This window comes from Calidris pugnax, unplaced genomic scaffold (genome assembly GCF_001431845.1).
Source record: "Calidris pugnax isolate Ruff unplaced genomic scaffold, ASM143184v1 scaffold364, whole genome shotgun sequence".
NCBI classification, from domain to species: domain Eukaryota; kingdom Metazoa; phylum Chordata; class Aves; order Charadriiformes; family Scolopacidae; genus Calidris; species Calidris pugnax.
Window position 1 is genome coordinate 89669 of NW_015091109.1, and position 18063 is coordinate 107731.

The window sequence follows — 18063 nt, forward strand, 5'->3', positions numbered from 1 at the left end:
TTGACAACTGGCTTTTGCTTATTCTGTAGACTTTAAAAATATGGCTTTGCCGTTTTGTTTGTGGTATTACAGCATTATAATCTACATACGTCACATTTTTTTAATTCTTTCAAAAAAGCGTTTTCAACTCGCAGTTTTTCAGTCTCCTGTAAAACAGAAAAAACACGGGGGTATTAAGGAAATTATACTCACTTCTTTCAGATTTCTAAATTGACTTTAACCCAGCAAAACCACCCTATGTTTAGCTAAAAAGTAAATCATAAATAAAAAGTGGTTTTTAAAATTTGGCTCTGGTGGAAAATGTACCAATTCAGAAGAGGTAGGAACCTGAATAAAAGCACAAAAGGAAACAAAAATCCAGATGCATTTCCAGTGAGAAAGCTTTTCCTTGGCAAAGTACAAAAGTTTCAAGGAAGTATCATCCAGCACCTACACAAAATCGGTTTTTGGAAAAATTATAGGAAGGTGTTAATGTGTCATGGAAAGCTGCCCACTTGGCTGGCATAAAATTCTTCACTAAAAGTTATCACCAGCAGAAAATCCAGGAAGAAAAATACCTGATTAATCTAGGACCACAGCAAAAGTCAAGTTTGACAACTGGCTTTTGCTTATTCTGTAGACTTTAAAAATATGGCTTTGCCGTTTTGTTTGTGGTATTACAGCATTATAATCTACATACGTCACATTTTTTTAATTCTTTCAAAAAAGCGTTTTCAACTCGCAGTTTTTCAGTCTCCTGTAAAACAGAAAAAACACAGGGGTATTAAGGAAATTATATTCACTTCTTTCAGATTTCTAAATTGACTTAACCCAGCAAAGCCACCCTATGTTTAGCTAAAAAATAAATCATAAATAAATTGTGCTTTTTAAAATTTGGCTCTGGTGGAAAATGTAGCATTTCAGAAGGGGCAAGAACTTGAATAAAAGCACAAAAGGAAACAAAAATCCAGGTGTGATCCCAGTGAGAAAGGTTTACTTTGGCAAGGTACAAAATTTTCAAGGAAAAGTGTTTTATACACTATAAAGTGGGGTGATTCTTGTCTGGGGCCTGTGAGGAGACAGACCAGCCATGACCTACACAACTGCATGAAACCAGAGGTATCTATTACTTTCCAACAGAAAAGCAAGAATTTTAGGTTTCCTTCTCAAAGCTTTTCTCTCTTCTATCTCAGGCCATTACTTCACCTGATTTCTACTCTGCAACTCACCTCAGCAAGTTTAGCGTAATCTTTCTTCAGTTTCACAAGATACTGAATCTTCTGGTTTACGTTTTGATGACCAAGTAATTTCCCGTTCTCCTCAGCGAGAAAGTCAACTTGCTTCCTCAGCAGGTCCGCTTCCTGTAATTAGTAAATACATTGTGTACCTCTTAAATGTAGCCCCTCCTCCTCCTCTTTGCAGAAGAAACAGCTTCTTTAAAACCATTAAGACATTAATGTTGAAGTTCATTGTAACATATAATGCAAGAGTTGGTTCATTCAGGAAACATGTATTTGTTTTATTTTATGCCTCCTTAGGTACTACGTTTGATCCCTCTAAAGGGCAAAAGCACCATTTGATTTGTATTAGGAACTGCAGTAGTGATTTCCCTACCCAGACTTCCACTAGCACAGGTAACAGCACTACAAATGCAACTGAACCGCAAGACAAAACATTTTCAGAGGCAGGATTTGATTGCCAATTAACTCTGAATATTCTCCAGTTAACACCAGCTCTACCTCTGCTGAGTAAGATTCTATTGTAAAGACAATAAAAAAAATTATACATATAGAACCTTTCTAGATCTGTCTCTCTCTTCACACGTTTCCTCCAGTTTTGATCTGATTTCTTCTTTTTCATTAAATGCTTTCAGCTCCAAAGCTCTCGTTCGTTCCATCTCCAGAGCCATGTCAAGACAAGTATTCTCCTTGATTTTGAGGGTATTTTTGGTCTCTTCTAATCTGCCAATATAAAAGCATCATATAATATTTAAAAAACAACTAAACAGCATACAACTGAATTAGTAAGTCATCCTTGGACATGTAGGAAGCCTCTTCTAAAAACACCCTTTTAAGACAATTTCTTTTCCCTAGAACTTAGTGCTAACAAGGAGAAATTACATTCTGTTTCACAGCTATTGAGTATGATACAATGTCTTAAGTGGTGGGTGTTTTGGAGTTGCTCTTGTTTTTGGGAAGTCTGCTGCTTCCATACAGGTCAGCTCGTGAAAGAAAACAGAAGCTTCACCTGCAAGAACACTAAGATGCCAGATGAACTTCACAGCTCTTCAAGTTTCCCCTAAATCCCTTGTTTGTATATAGCTTTTCCCCAATAGCCTTGCTGCTCAGAAACATCTCTGAGCAGCCCAGAGATGGTCTGAGCCTCGTTGGCCTGGTAACAGAAGGACCACCGCTTTAGACAGATGGCTTTTCTGCTGACAATATTTTAATTCCATCAGGTTGAAAGAATATTAAGCTGTGCCATCACACTTGGCAGCCTGTCGACTGATTATATGGACTTTAGTATAATTTTGCAGGTCCGTTGAAATATTGCATAAATGAAAATGTTTTTGTCATCAGATTTGTTTCACTGAAGCCTGGTGTTTCATACCTGCTGTATGAAAACAGCATTCACTCACTGCATTTGTCAAGACATTTTCTTGATGACAAAAGAATCCTTTTCCTCTTTGTACATTATTTATTTTTATGACACTAACACTAATAGTAGTTATTTCTATAAGCCTATTTCAGTGACCAGACAGGTGTGAAAACTCAATGCATCGAATAGCAAAAGAACTCCTGATCAAAACTAGGGCTTCTGAAAAATTTAGTGTTAATCACTTTGGAAATGACTACATTCATAAAACTTACTTTCATCCTTATAAGGATGAATTTCTAGAACTACCTGTACAATACTGCAAACACAATCTAGGAATGCTCTAATAATAAACAATTTTCATTATTCAAACTGAAGTGCAAAAAGAAAAATAGCATAAAAGAGCAAAGAATGAGATTAAGTTTAAAATGAGAATATTTCCAACCAAAAAAGAAATGAATAGTATTTCCATTTAATTTGTGAAGGAACGTGCTTAGAATTCACTGCAAATAAAAGAAGTCAAACCCCTATGCCATAGATAATTTTAAACAATTAAAAACTCCTTTTCAATTTAAGTTTTTCTATGGTTCCACCTGTATTTCCCAATATAATGCTACCCTTTTAGAAAATGTAATAATAGGTGCTACTACCACCTACTGATGAGAAAGAGTAAGAACTTAATGTGTCTTGCAGAAGTGTAAACATTTTTAAACTACATCTTTTACAATTCCAGATCTTGGACTTCAATTGCTTAAATAGGCCTTTTTGGTATTAACGAGTTTGATACAAGTCTCCAGTTAAACAAACAATATTTAAACTTACTCTGCTTTGATTTTCAGCATCTCCTCCATTGCTTTATTCTGTAAAAGTTCAAAAATAGTAGTTACATTCTTAATGTTTAATATACATATATTTAAAATTGTCACAACTGATGCTACATATCTCATCCCAGATCCTACCAAAATCATCCTACTTGTCCAGTAGGTTCATGTCTTTGCTATATGCACATATTGCCCATTTTGTACCAGTCCAAGTGCCCCACAGCAATATCTCTGCCCATTCATACACAACAGAGCCCTAACGGGGGGTTCTCCTGTCCAGGAGATCCACGGCAACCTCTGCTGTGACATTAACTTCCCCTTTGGCAGAGCCCTGACATTAGCAAGAGACACAATCTTCACTTTCCAGCTCTGTGGAAATGAGTCAGATTTAGTGATCTGAATGTGGTTTTGTTTATTGCACAATCTAACACCCAGTTCATCGGTGCTAGACCAAGATAAAAACCTTAAGAGAGAAGTATCAGGCTCCGTGTCTGTTGAAATTCACTAGAAATCAGTGTTTGTTTTACTGCCATGAAATAGAAAATATGTTAATATTTCACAGCAGGGAAACCACAACTGACATGAGAAGGGTAACATACCTTGGCAAGTCGTTCTTCAGCAATCTCCTCCTCTTTCTTTTTGAGATATTGAACATCAGTTTGTTTCTGGTCACTAGGAAATTCAATAATGAAGAAAGTTTCTTACAAACAGAGGAAACCAGTTGTAAAAACAACATCTTACCAAGATTAAGCCAGTAAGTGTGTGTAGTTGTCTTGATACACACTTGTACTCAAAATACTAAAAAACTCTGGAAGGGTTTAAACTTTATATTCCAAGAACATCACATTTTCCTTTGTTAAGAGTATAGACGAACTAATGTTTTAATTAAAACAATTAAAAATGTAAAAAATATGCAAGTGTATATTAGACAGCTTCAGGATTGACGAAAACATTTTATTAGTTCATGATGTCCACATGCATATAGAGTGCAGAAAGCAACTCCTTCCTACAAAATCATTGCTCAGTGGGCTTGGCAAGCTAAGAAGGTAAAAGATTTTTGTATTCAGAAGACTTGGAAACTTTTTATTTTGTTAGTTTTAATAAACATGATATTGGATGGAAGTAAGCAAAAGCAATAAAATTAAAATAACCCCAAAACCAACACATCATTGCAACCACTTCTTTCTTGTAGTGTGCCATAAAGGAAGAACTTAATTGATTAACAGTTATTATAATTTGATGCAATTATAAAAGATAGCTATTATCAGTAACTTAAAATATTTGTCAGCATATCTAGCCAGGGTGATTTAGTTTTTATATCTGGTATAAACGGCCTCAGAGAGTAAGCAGACACTTAAGTCTCATCTTGTATGCTCAAACATCCTCCAACGCAGTCCCATATCCTCACATCTCATTACCTTGTCACACCAATGATCAAATCATCTCACTCTCTAACACTGGGCCACACAGAAGATAACTGCCACCTGCTGCCATCAGCTGCTCCTATAAAGCATGAGGCATGTGTCTCGTGAATACCCCCACCTGAGACGTATAAAACTGATTTTGGAGAGTGCATGCAATATACTACTAGCCTTTGGCCTATTGGAAACACAGCTCTATCAATTAACAGCAGCTGGAAATTGTTAGTGCTAATCAAAATTGTAACACGAGGTCCCAAGTCAGGAATCTAGCAAGTGAGGAACAGAAAAGTAATGCTTGGGTCCAAGTAACCTGCTCAATAAGCTGTGAAAAACAAAGCCACAGAACCCAGTTTTCCATGGCAGGGCAACTGCTGCTTGTTTTTCCATCGTTCCCATTACAATTCACAACAGACTTTCAAATGTCTGTTGCAAACTAAGCAAAAGGCCCTAGAGGCATCATCATCGTTCAATATCCAACCTGGTCTGCCACACCTTATGCACAGAGTGTTTTCCACAAATTAATCCCTTCCTAATTTAAGATTACTGTATAATACATATAAAGCAAGGACAAATTGCAGGCACCTGCAATTACAGCATCTTTTAATCAGAATAAGTATTTAATGCAAAATTAAGTATCGAAAAGTCAGTTCTAGAACTAACACTTCATTGAATAAAGATAAAAGTTCTGGAAAATATTTTTGATACATTTAATAGGAAAAAAAAATAATTAAACCCCTACCTAGCATTAAGTTACTGTTTACTAAGTTGCCCCTTAAAAAAGAATCATCATTAAATAAATATCAACAGAATTATTTGCTGCCAGTTAAGATTTCTTTTCATGAGATGTAAAGCAGCAGATTTAATTCTTTACAAAATTGAAAACAAAAAAGGTAAGCCATAAACCAAAATATTTTCTGTCCAAAACTAAACTGTACAGATTACAGCTTAAACCAAACCTCAAGGTATCTCCAATCTGAGGTACACAGCTTTTGTGAGGTACCATCTTCTCAGAGGAAGTTCATTTTTTACCCTTAAAACCACAAGATAGGGAACTCCTTCCATTTATTTCTATGTTAAAACTTGTGTTGACTTTATTGGGACATTTCCTGTCCACTGAAACCATAACTGCGCAAGCGATATGGAAATACAACAGTACGCAGGAAGGGCTACGCATCTAATTAGTTTACAGCCCATTTCCATTTCCTTTATAAAACTTTAAACCACAAATTCTTAAATACAACAAAGACAAAGTTTACAAGCCCGTAAGCAGTTTCAAAAGAAATGGCTGAGTCAATCTCTAATTATACAAACAATATGTAAGATAGCATTTCAAATAAAACCTGTAAATCTGTTTATCTTACTTAATTGCTTCAAGTGAAGACAGGTTTTTCTTGTTTTATTTTACTTTACCTGTTCTTGCTTAGTCTCTGAGCTTCTACGAGGCTCTGTAAATTCCTGTTGTTCTCCATCAATATCTGCATTTCCAGACGCAAATTACTTACTTGGTCCTAAGTAAGTGAAATAGGAAACATTTTAACTGAAGACCAAATTGCAATTCCCGCTTTCAGGAATTTCAACTTGCAACAATTTCCAGTTGAACATGTTTTTGAGTAAAACAGAAGACAAAACTATTTCTCAGAAAACAAGCACAGTTCTCTGACAAAGATCTGCATCACCCTTCCATTTACAGTTTCGTTAGAAACTTGATTTAGAGTAAGTCAGAACAGTTTAATGAGCAAAAATGATGTCACTATTTGATATGCATGAACACAACTCAGGCCTTGGGAAAATGTGATACAGGGACATCTCAAGCAAGTTGTCACCATTCGTTACCAGCCTAGGTAAATAGAAGACCAAGAAGTGCCTCCTGCTTTAGTGGACCGACTACTGAGCAGAGCTCATTAAAAATCTGAACTCTGCATTCTGTCTTATTTTAACTTTACAAATTGCCTGTAGAGATTCTCTCATATACGGTACCTTCAGCCTCAGAATTTCATCGTTTTTAGCTCTGCGTTCTTCATTCAGTTCATGTACAAGGTGCTCCAGATTTATTGCAGAAGCCCTCCGATCAGCCATTTCCTGCTCATGAGTTTCCAAGAGCTTTGCCAAATTCACATCAAAATTAGGGGGAGTCTTTGGACACTGGCAAATTAAAAGAAATAAACAAAACCACCCACAAACCATTAGTAAAAAACTGTTTCCCCTGTGTATTGGTTACATGTTTTAATACTTAATTGAAGACATACGCTAATAAATTCCTGGCAGACAGATCATCAATAATACATTTAAGTTACAAACAAGGGGAATGGGATTTGACCACTCTCAATACATTGTCATTTCTGTTCCCAGCCTGAAGCCATGTTGTAAAGTTTATTAGTCTCTTTCAATGAGTTTTAACAATCATTACAATGAAAATGTTCTCTCACAAACGCCATACCTGGGAAAATGTTACTGAGGACGAGTCCATAAAGCAATCTATTTGCTTCATTTTTATTTCATATTCATTCTTCCTCTTCTCCATTTCTTCTGACATTTTGTCCAACTATTAGAAACCCAATTAGAATTAAATTAGCTCATAATACACACAAGATAATGAAGAAAACAGAAGCCAGATACCTGTTTTGAGCAAGCTTAAGTACACCATGTTATTTTAGATTACCTCAGACTTCACTTTCGTGATTGTTTGCTATATTTACCTAATAACTGTTAATCATTCAATAGTTGCATGTAATAAGCATTTTTTAAAATCATATATGCTGCATACTGCGTAGTTCATCTGAATTTTGTTCTTGGTGTTGGTATTAGATTTTTTTTGCCTTGCTAAAACAATCTACCTTTCACAGGGCTTGCCAGCACAGAAAAACTATTATGAACTTTGTTGGCAGACATTACTGCTCAAAACATAAATTGACACAAGCTAGGATTTTACTGGTATAGATTTAATCAGTTTCCTCAAAGTGAATACGCCAACATGACATAAGGACTCTTCTTTCCAAAATAACTTATCCTTATTAGAGTTTTTGCCAATACAAATAAATCACTTAGCACTATACTATGCCAGTTGTGGCAACTAAAGCTAAGATTTGGACAAAGGCTTAACATAGCTATTTGGTCTGCAAATGCTCCAAATCACTCTCAGACTACATAATTTAGGGAGCTCAACAATTACTTCCATTAGTTTGTAGATTAGCGTTAAGCAGAGGAAAAAGTAACCCCCTAGGTTACACTGCTTATAACCTCAGGTTACTCTGTTATTATAGGTACTGATAATTTTGCTCTGCTTTCAAGAGCAAAATATTTCAGAGTAAACATTTTTATGATCTCTAGACACCATTTCCGAAGTTCTTAAGGGTTATCTAACCCTTGTTTAGAAGCTTTTGAACTAGTACTTTGCTTTACAGGAAAGAGCAGGAGTACTGCATACAAGATGCTCCAAACCCAAGTCAAATCTTTTCCAGAAGCTACAATTAACCACAGTTCCTTTCAAGAAGAACAATTTCCTTACTTTACCTGTTCCCTAAGTTCCTGGATGAGAGCTTCTTTTTTTGTTATGTCTTCCTGAGCACAGTGAAGCAACAAATCATGTTTCTTAGAGGCCTCTGTCAGTCTTATCAGCTGCTCAGTGGTATGATTCAAGTCTTCACACAGAAGGTCTCTCTATTTTAAGTCAATGGATGAATAAAGAAATGTTCAAGTTATTACTCTAAAGCAGTTGTTTCCAGTTGTTTTGTCATTGGTGCTCAAATTGCTGACAGCTACAAGAATCTCCCTTTTCCCTCCACTTTTTCATCGTGAATTGTAGAAAGCATTCATCTATAAGTTTCTTATTGTAGCACATTTTCTGTATCCATTGTCTTGGTTGCAGAACAAAAACTCTCCTACAGTATAATTACGATTAAGATACTCGTGGGAGATATTTGGAATGAACCACAGTTTGAAAGTATAATTTATACTTAAAAAGAGATACGATTCTTTAAAATAGGAAACCAGAAAAGAATGTATAGATTTAAATCCATGCTGAATCAGTGATTACAGTTTTATTGCACTGCTATTCTGTAGATACCCCTGGGTTTATTCTAGAATCTAGACTCCCATCTTATCTGATAAGGCATCATACCTACACAAGGTGTGTTACCCTCAAAGGAGAAACAGTACTTAGCATTTTAAATGCCACCTTGGATTAGTTCTTCTTGTGCAGCCAAGAAAGCATAAGGGAAATTAGTAACTGATGCACATTGTCAAAGAAGGAGAAACACTATGACTTTTTCAGGAGCCAGATACACCCAGGGATAACGATCGAATAAGAATTGTTACTTCATTTAAAAAAAAAACCCCACAAAAAACCAACAAGACAACAAAACCAACCAAAACCACAATCCCCTCCCCCTCAAACTGAGTGGTCCAAATGGATCTTAGTTTAGGATTCCAGAATGGCAAATTTACATACACTTATTAATGAAGATAGTCTATTTATTAAAGGTAATGGAAGTCCATTTAAGAATAGTTTTTCAGAAGCAAAAACTACTCTGGAGACTCGACTGGTGCTGTATGATTAGACTACAGTATATGTAATATGACAGATGACCTTGTAGAAATTGCTTGTAAGGAGAGGCTGGTGGTTGTGACTGATGGACGCGTTCACCAAAATAATGGTGAGAGCAGTAACAGGAAAGACAAAGTTAAAAAATAAATACAAATTTAAAAAGCAAAACCACAGTTGAAACAACCGTGCATCTTAGACCTATTTCCAGCAGGTGGAGCTTTTAGTTAAAATTATGAGTAAAGAAAAGATGTTACTGAATATGGCAGTGGTGGGGGAAGGGAGAATATTAAAAATAACGTATTCTTCTACCTATTTTAATTTCTCAGCTGCATCACCTAATGTTGCCATTAAATTCACCTGATGACTCCTTAGTGGCCTTAAGAAAATTAAACCAAGCTTTTAGCATAGGCTTTTTTATGAAGTAGCTTATAAAATATTTATGTCAAGTAATGTGATAGTTTAACACAATTTGTCAGGTATCCCATTCCTTTAAAGGACAGCTTAACTAGCTTTAGTTTGAACAAAAATGAGGTTAAGTTTTACACAAGTATTTTAAGCAAAACCATATGCAATTGGCCTGGTGCACAAATAATCGTAACATACAAACATCAATGTTTTTACCTCAATGCTATCAGCTATTTGTCTTCTCTCCAAGGTTTCCCTCAGTTCTTCAATCTTCTTTTCCTGATCCTTTATGATTCCTTTGCTTTCTTCTTTTGCAGCCACAGCAAGGTTATACTTGCACTACAAAAAGGATTCAGTTAAGTTTTAAAATATTTTAGGAAAACATGTTATCAAATAAAGTTGGCAAACATAACACAAATAAATGTTTATCACAAATCTCATGACAACTACAAATATTTAAAATCTCAGTGTCAATGACTAAAATCAGAATGATATACTTGCTAAATTGTACAAACTGTTATTAGAAAAGAATTGTCAGAATAACGGAAAAAGATTAATTTTCTATGTACTAGCCACAATATATATTAAGCACTAAAACCATTATTGAAAAAGAACCCAGAGAACAAGATTATGTAGAAATCTGTCTCATTGATATTTTGTCTGTAGAACCTTTTGAGTTCATAGTTCATACACCTACAGTATCTAAAGCATTCTGTGGGTTGCTCTATCAGTTTGCAAACCAGACCTATTTTAATAAAAAGGATGTATCATATTTATTCAGTTATTCAAATACATAGTTTTAGTTCTTTACACTTATGTTTACCGATGTAGAACATCGTAACATCAGCAACATAAAAATTCACTCCCTCAAAAATAAATTTACAATTCAGCTTCAATTGTTGAGGTCTTAAATTGCCAATTTCTGAGAAAATCTAAATGTGACTGTCAGCTGAGCGTAGTTTACAGGACGTGAATAAGTCCCTTTAGAGACACTGCTCTTTACCCACCACATGGAAAGAGTTCAGTTTTCAAGACAGCCTTAGGCATAAAATGTTCAGAAGATTTCAACATGTCAAAACAAAGAAGTTTCCTTCTAAAATGCTACAGCAAGTTATGCTGTTTGAGACCCACGATAAGACATGTCATTGCCTTCCATTACCATGTCCTTCAAAATGACAGAACATACATTTATATCCTCGAGCTCTCTTGTCAGCCCATCTATGGTCTCAGTTTTATGATTAATTGAAGACCTCAGCTCCTGGATCTGTCTCATCAAGTCAGTTACAACTTCCTGCAACATAAAAAAAAAGTTAATCCTGATACATTAAAGATATACTATATATATTTTATTACTGGTCTGTCTTTGGTATGTAATTTGTCAATCCCAGATTTCAAACAGCCATTTGAAAACAAGGCCTCAATGTGCACGTGTAAAAAAGTAATAGGAAATTTGTTGCTAAATCTTTGGTTTGTTCTAAGCACTTACATAAATAATTAAATGAACTGCTGTCTTCATTAGAAGAGAAGACTACCCCTCTGATTTAGTCTCAGGCTCTAATGGTTTTCTATGGTTACATTAGTTTGTAATGGAAAAAGGCACATTCAAGAAATGCCACTGCATTGACAATACCAGCCAGAATACCAGATTCTTCTGACCTTAAAAATGGCAAATTTGGGGGTTTAACATGAAAAAGACTTAATGCATCATGCTGGACAGTAAGCACACTATATTTCTTGTGCCTGTTTTACATACAACGTAAGTGCTTGTACTATGGAAAATGTTACTATTTAAGCTTTCAGAACACCGGAGCAGTCTTTTCATGTAAAAGTGCTTTGATTTCATTAATAAAGATATCCACAGTCACATTCTTACATCACCTTTCTTACCTTTTCTATTAGCCCATTACAAGATGACACTGACTAGAAGGCCCTATTAATCATCAGGGGAATTATGCATTGTTTACGTTCTGTCTAGTAGACAGCTTTACCTTGATTTTTTGTTTTAACCTTCAGTTATTTTGTTTTCTCTGAATGCATACCTGTTTCCTACTATTCTGCAAACTCCATGCCAGTAAAAGGTAGGATTTATTTTACCTAGACACACAGCCAGGATTGCCTAGAATCACCAAATTACTAGGTATGATAGTCTCTGGGCTTTTAACTCTACTACAGAAAATGGTTACCCACAAAACTAGGTATCAGTAACAGAAATAAGCCCAAACCTTATCTGCGTCATTTGTCTTCTTCAAAGAAACAACAGTCTCTTCAGCAGCAGCCAGCTCCTGTTCCAATTTCTGCAGTTTTGCTTCCTAGAATAAATAATAATTGTGAAGGAGAGACTTAATTACTTTTGAAGTATGTTTTGTGAAGCACAAAGCTGGGGGGGGGGCAGGAAAGAACTCAGTTGTTTACCTTACCAAAAAAATTAAGCTTAATAGTAACTTAACAAAACAATCTGATACTTGAGAAATCTGTATTTATTTTGCTGGTAATCTACAGAACAGTCAGTTCACCAATAAAATTGCTATTAATACAAAGGAAATCCATGACCACACTATTCAATTTTGCTGTTATACCTGCTGCTCACACCGTGTCACCATTTCAGAGGATGGTTTCTCCACCTGTGCTTTTTCAAGTACTTTCAAGAGCTCTCTGGAGAAGAAAACATTTCCAGTGAGAAATATAATCAGAACGCATGGCATCTTTAACAAGAATAAAGTCATGTAAGTTTAGTCTTACTTGCACTTTATTTTTCCTGAAGAATTCTTTAGCTATTACCTTCTCACTGCTATACAAAAGATTAATAGCTCAGTTCCAAGCCAGACACTGCTGGCAGTAGTGGAACTTTATCTTTGACATGAAGAACTATACTTGTCATGAAATTACTGTTGTCACGTTAATTGAATACATTAAAATGAAGTGTTGTTCTAAGTTGGATAAAATGAAAAGTCCATTATGTAATTATCTCCACCCAGCTGGGGAAAAACACCTCTACAAACAGTATTCCCATCTGAATACAAAACCTAACATAAAACCCCTCCCCACAATGCAGTCAGATGAAAACAAAACCCACCGCTAATTAAAACTTACTTTGAATTGTTTTCTTTGTCTTCTTGTAATTGTAATGTTAGTTTTTCATTGTGTTCTTTTTCTGTTTTCAGGAGTTTCAAAAGGTTCTAGAATATCAAAATATATATTGTTATAATAAATGACAATATAAGGTCTTTAGAATAATTTAAACTAAAACTATAAGACTCCTAAAATGAATGAAAAAACCCACAAAACCTTAGATGGAAAGAGAAAGATATTTAACTTTGTCCTGGACAAGGTCAAAAGTAAACTCTTATTTATATTAAGGAATCAGGTCTTTTCACTTGCCATTGATAATGAATTCATATAGCTGTAATGTTCCTTAGTATCCAAGGCTTTAAAGGAAGAAATTAGAATTTTCAACTGTAGATTAACTGGGGGGGATTTTTCAAATTCTAACAAGTGATTCAAGATACTAGACTATAAGGAGTTTAAAATAATAATTTTCAATCTGTCGGTATTCCTTTAAATGCTAAAAAGGAAAATTTGGAGCAAACTTGCTGAGCAGGCACAGCGTACACTGCAGAAAAGCAGGCAAAATAATTTGCAAAAGCCCTTGAGCAACCTTACTGCTGTTTTGCAGTCACTGCAGTCTGACAGGCTTTCAAGGACAGCATCAACTAAACTGCAGGACAGCGATCCACCACAAAAAGGCACAGATCATTTTAACAAGATCACATCCACTATGGAAATTTTAAGAAACTGCTTTGCAAAGACAGAACAAGCAAGCTGGTCTTATAGCTAGCACTGAGATGAAAGGTCACCGGCATTTTGATGGCAGGATTCTTTTCCAAAGCAGTTTCTTATCTCTTTACTAATTCTGCCATCTCCCTCAACGTTTCCAGAGCACTTCCTTCAGCTGAAAAACAATATACCATAGAATTGTAGAATCATAGAATGTTTATAATTGGAAGGGACCTTAAAGATATCGAGTTCCAACCCCCCTGCCCTGGGCAGGGACATCTCCCACCAGACCAGGTTGCTCAAAGCCCCATCCAGCCTGGCCTTGAACCCCTCCAGGGATGGGGCAGCCACAGCTTCTGTGGGCACCCTGTTCTAATGCCACACAACCCTCACATCAAAGAATTTCTTTCTAGTATCTAAATAACACAACCCTCGCATCAAAGAATTTCTTTCTAGTATCTAAATATCATGCTATTGGATATTTCTTGTAGCCTGTGGTTGCAATAATCTTGCACTAAGTTTTGCATACGTCTTCCAAATGATATCACGAGGAAACCAATCATTATTGTGGAATCTATTATCGATGATACAGTAACAGGAATTAAGTGATTTGGCTACACGAGTAACTGTATAAAGTCCTTTAAAAGCCTTGGCTCTCTTACACAAAGCTCAGTTTTCATTGCTTCTGCTTCTTGTTTTCTGTCCTCAAGTTGTTGCTTCAGTTGGTCTGTCTCAAATTTTGCTACTTCCTGCAAGTTGTCATAGTCATCCTGCAGGCTTGCTTTCTCTTCAAGAACCTTCTCATGTTCTAGCCTTTATAAAAAAAAAGCAAACAAAAAACAACCCCACCCACAATATTAAGACGAGCATTTGTTTCATTATAAAAATACTCCAATCAATTGTACCCACAATATTAAGACGAGCATTTATTTCATTATAAAAATACTCCAATCAATTGTATATTAGAATCTTCAGATAATACACAGAGTACAGTTATTTTATAAAGAAGTGACTGACACAACTGGTAAATTTGTTTAAAGTCGGAAACCCCAAATACACGAAGGGCACAGGAAATTTAAGCAGCAGTGGCTGACTGACACAAGTGGTAAATTTGTTTAAACTCGGAAACCCCAAATACATGAAGGGCACAGGAAATTTAAGCAGCAGTGGCAGAGAAAGCAGAGAATTCTGTCTGATCCCTAGAAATAATTTACTACTTACAGACGTTTCAGTCACTGTATCTTAATAATGGAGTTCACCCATTTTTTATTTAATTATTTTTTTTGTCAACAGTTGGACACAAAACTCTGACAGAATGATTCTGACTACCTATATCTGCTTAGTTGATATCTGAGTTATTTATCCCATATAAAATCTTTATATATTGTATGAAAGTCTGGGTTATTTCCTTTGGGAAAGTCCAGGTTATTTCCCTCTAAAAGGTTGCCTCAAAAACTTACTTCATTTGATCTTTCGCAAAAGCAAACGTCACTGATGGAAAGTCTATAGAAAGAATGCCCTCCAAGAAGTCAGTACTTTTGCTGAGACAGAAGACATCAGTGAAACCACAACATTTAATTTCAGTTCCCCGTTCCTAGTCTCACAATGCATCACTCAAAAAAATGACTCCAGCTAAGACATGACCTGCTAAAATGCAGTAAGTTAAGCTTTTCAGGAAAAAAACCCACAAAACCAAAACCCAAAGAACCAAACAAAACCCACCACTAACAAAACTTAACATGACTAAGTCACAGTAATGATTAAAAATCTCACTGATTTTCATCTCCCAATAAAAATGTTAATTACTGAATACAACACAGTGAGCTTTTCAGGCTTCAATAATCAAGCTTCAGTTTATTTTTATGGCTTCTTTCTGCTTGTATTTTTTGAGCAGCGTCACTATGTCACCTGCTTCATTTGACCAGACTGAGAAGTAACAGTTAATTTTTAAGACTAAATTGGAAAAAAACCCAACAAAACTATGCATCTTCAGCTACCTTACTTTTGGAGATCAATAAGGTTATAGGTATATCCTACTTAGTGGGAAAATGCTATAGCAAACCAAAATGAAAGAAGCCTTATCTTAGTTCCTTTCTGCTAATTTCACCATGTTTCATCATGGCCCTGAAATAGGGGTGAAAAGAATTGAGGAAAAAAAAAATAAGCAAAGGACATAAACACAAAATAACAACTTTAAATAAGAGATGTGAAGTGCAAGTTCACATGCAGAAAAGAAGAACTAAATCACTTGATGCATCCAGAAGGAGGTTAAGGCATTTTACCAAACTGTCAACATACCTGACACTGTCCAGCTGGAACTGTACGTCCATATGTCTACCAGAAAGCTGACTCATTTCTTTCTCTTGCTTTTCCCTGAAGGCACCATATTCCAGTTTTACAGCAGACAGCTCCTTGTCTGCAGACTGCAGGACAATGCGCAAGTCACAGACTTCACTCTTTAATACTGTCAAAAGCCAAACAAATATTTTACATGTTATTTGGAAAACTGGGCTAGATGCAGGATGTCTAACACTACAGAACGTCCCGGGAGAGTCTCACTAAACTTTACACCTTTTCAGTGGAATTAACCTTGAAGGTTACACACAAAAAGGATTTGTAAATGGAAAAGGTCAATGAAACATCAACTTTTAGAACTAAAGAGTATACAGGCACAATAAAAAACATTCCAGACAGTATCACTCCATGTCCGTAGACCAATAGAAGATTTTCCCTTTATTTATAGTTAATATTTTTCTTTATAAAATACTGTATACTGTAGTCCCTTCACATTCCAAGTTGAGAGAGAACAGTTATCAGTATTGTATATTGCACAAGACTAGGCAGAGAAAAGCTATTCTGCATTACAGACTTTTTCTAAAAAAAAAAATAATTAAATAAAACAGTATCAAACCAGTATGACTTCAACTTCTTAAGCCCAAATAGCTACTCAGTATGTGCTATTGTTGATTCAAAATATTAAGACACCTCAAAACTTCATATGGAATTTCAGTGCTGCTTCAACTTACTATCAGCCTTGCTTTGACTGTCTTGAAATTGCTTCTCAAGTGATTTTATCTGTTCAAGGAACTCCTGGCGCTCTTTATTCCAGTCATTCCTTTCAGATGAAAGAAGCTTGAGAAAAGAAGTAAATTTTTTTAAATGGAAGGAAATGTAGGAGTGGCTAAGTCACAAAGCAGTAACAATAATAATGTAATCATAATAATGTAATCAGGTATTTCCAGCAGCTAATTATAAATACAAGATGCATTTTTCTTTAAATCTGATGTTTGGTTATTCTGAAATCCATAGTAGTCCAAGAACAAAAATATTTCAACATAACTGAAGAAATTACCTTATCTAAAAAAGTTAACTTAAAAGCAAGCCACAGCATAGGACCCAAGATCTACTTCAGAACAGAGCTATCAGAAATGAGACTGATCTGGGAAGGAAAAACAGGCCTTATTTCTTTTCCTGTGTTAAATGAAAACTAGCAATTAAGTGAGACTTGTAAATATTTTATAGAGTAAGGATGTTTCAGTTCAGTTCCAACTGAGACAAGTAGTATTTTCAGCATTCCAAAGTTTAAAATTTCCTTGTGACTATCGCTGTTTTCCAGAAATCATGAAGTTGGCCAAAACCAGGCATAGATATATTGAGTGTCTATTTGCTTATGTTTAAGATCAAGCAGGCTCAGAATCACAACATTTTAAACAACAAACCCCAAACCTCCAGTGTTATGGTAAATGAAATCCTTGTCTTCTTTTAAACAATAAACCCCTGACCTTCAGTGTTATGGTAAATGAAATCCTTGTCTTCCTGCACAACCCTAAGCTAGGATGCTGTGTAACTTTTGAAAAAGTCAAAATGTGACACTGTAGACCTCATTAGACAACACAGTAGTAGGAGTGTAGTACATATCATCTTGTCATACATACACACTCAGTATAGCCCTGTATGATATTGTTCTCTCACCTAACACTGTAGACCTCACTAGACAACACAGTAGTAGGAGTGTAGTATCATCTTGTCATATATACACACTCACATATAGCCCTGTATGATATTGTTCTCTCACCTCCTGTATTTGTGCAGAATGATGCTCCAGTTTATTAACATGCTGCTGGAGTTTTAGATTCTTGCTTTCCTCTTCATCCAGCTTTGTCTGCATTGTGCTCAGTTGTTCCTGTGACACAACAGACACTCAAAATTAGAACAGCCACCTTCCAGTTATTTTCACATACCATATGGCAGCCTGTGCATATTAAATACAAAAGTGTCAGCTACTTTCTTTTTTCATAACCTGAACCAACCAGAAACAGAACAAAAACTTATCTTAAGTAGCTGATTTCTCCTATTGCTAAATAAACTGCCAGAACACAAGAAAATCCATGAGGGAATGCACAGACTGAATCCAGTAAACACTTAGGTTTCAGACACATGTTTATCTTGGAGAAATAAGGCTTTAAAAAGAAGTTATTTAAAATATACACTAGCTAAATTCCTGACAGGATCTCTGCACTATGAT

At 35.5% G+C, this 18063-nt stretch overlaps 1 protein-coding gene across 1 annotated transcript in view; it reads right to left on the reverse strand.

Annotated features, from left to right (window-relative positions):
* Positions 1-310: 310 nt before the first annotated feature.
* KIF15 (kinesin family member 15) overlaps positions 311-18063 on the reverse strand; it is a 34810-nt gene continuing 17057 nt past the window's right edge. Inside the window, exons 16-33 of the mRNA XM_014958033.1 lie at positions 17614-17721; positions 16565-16670; positions 15837-16002; positions 14201-14351; positions 12855-12940; positions 12341-12416; positions 11987-12073; positions 10951-11055; positions 9981-10103; positions 8327-8473; positions 7254-7358; positions 6794-6958; positions 6227-6324; positions 3995-4067; positions 3397-3434; positions 1775-1940; positions 1209-1340; positions 311-736 (exon numbers count right to left, since the gene is read on the reverse strand). Coding sequence (XP_014813519.1) covers positions 665-736; positions 1209-1340; positions 1775-1940; positions 3397-3434; positions 3995-4067; positions 6227-6324; positions 6794-6958; positions 7254-7358; positions 8327-8473; positions 9981-10103; positions 10951-11055; positions 11987-12073; positions 12341-12416; positions 12855-12940; positions 14201-14351; positions 15837-16002; positions 16565-16670; positions 17614-17721 — 2004 coding nt within the window. The 3' untranslated portion in view covers positions 311-664. The remainder of the gene's footprint in view (positions 737-1208; positions 1341-1774; positions 1941-3396; positions 3435-3994; positions 4068-6226; positions 6325-6793; positions 6959-7253; positions 7359-8326; positions 8474-9980; positions 10104-10950; positions 11056-11986; positions 12074-12340; positions 12417-12854; positions 12941-14200; positions 14352-15836; positions 16003-16564; positions 16671-17613; positions 17722-18063) is intronic.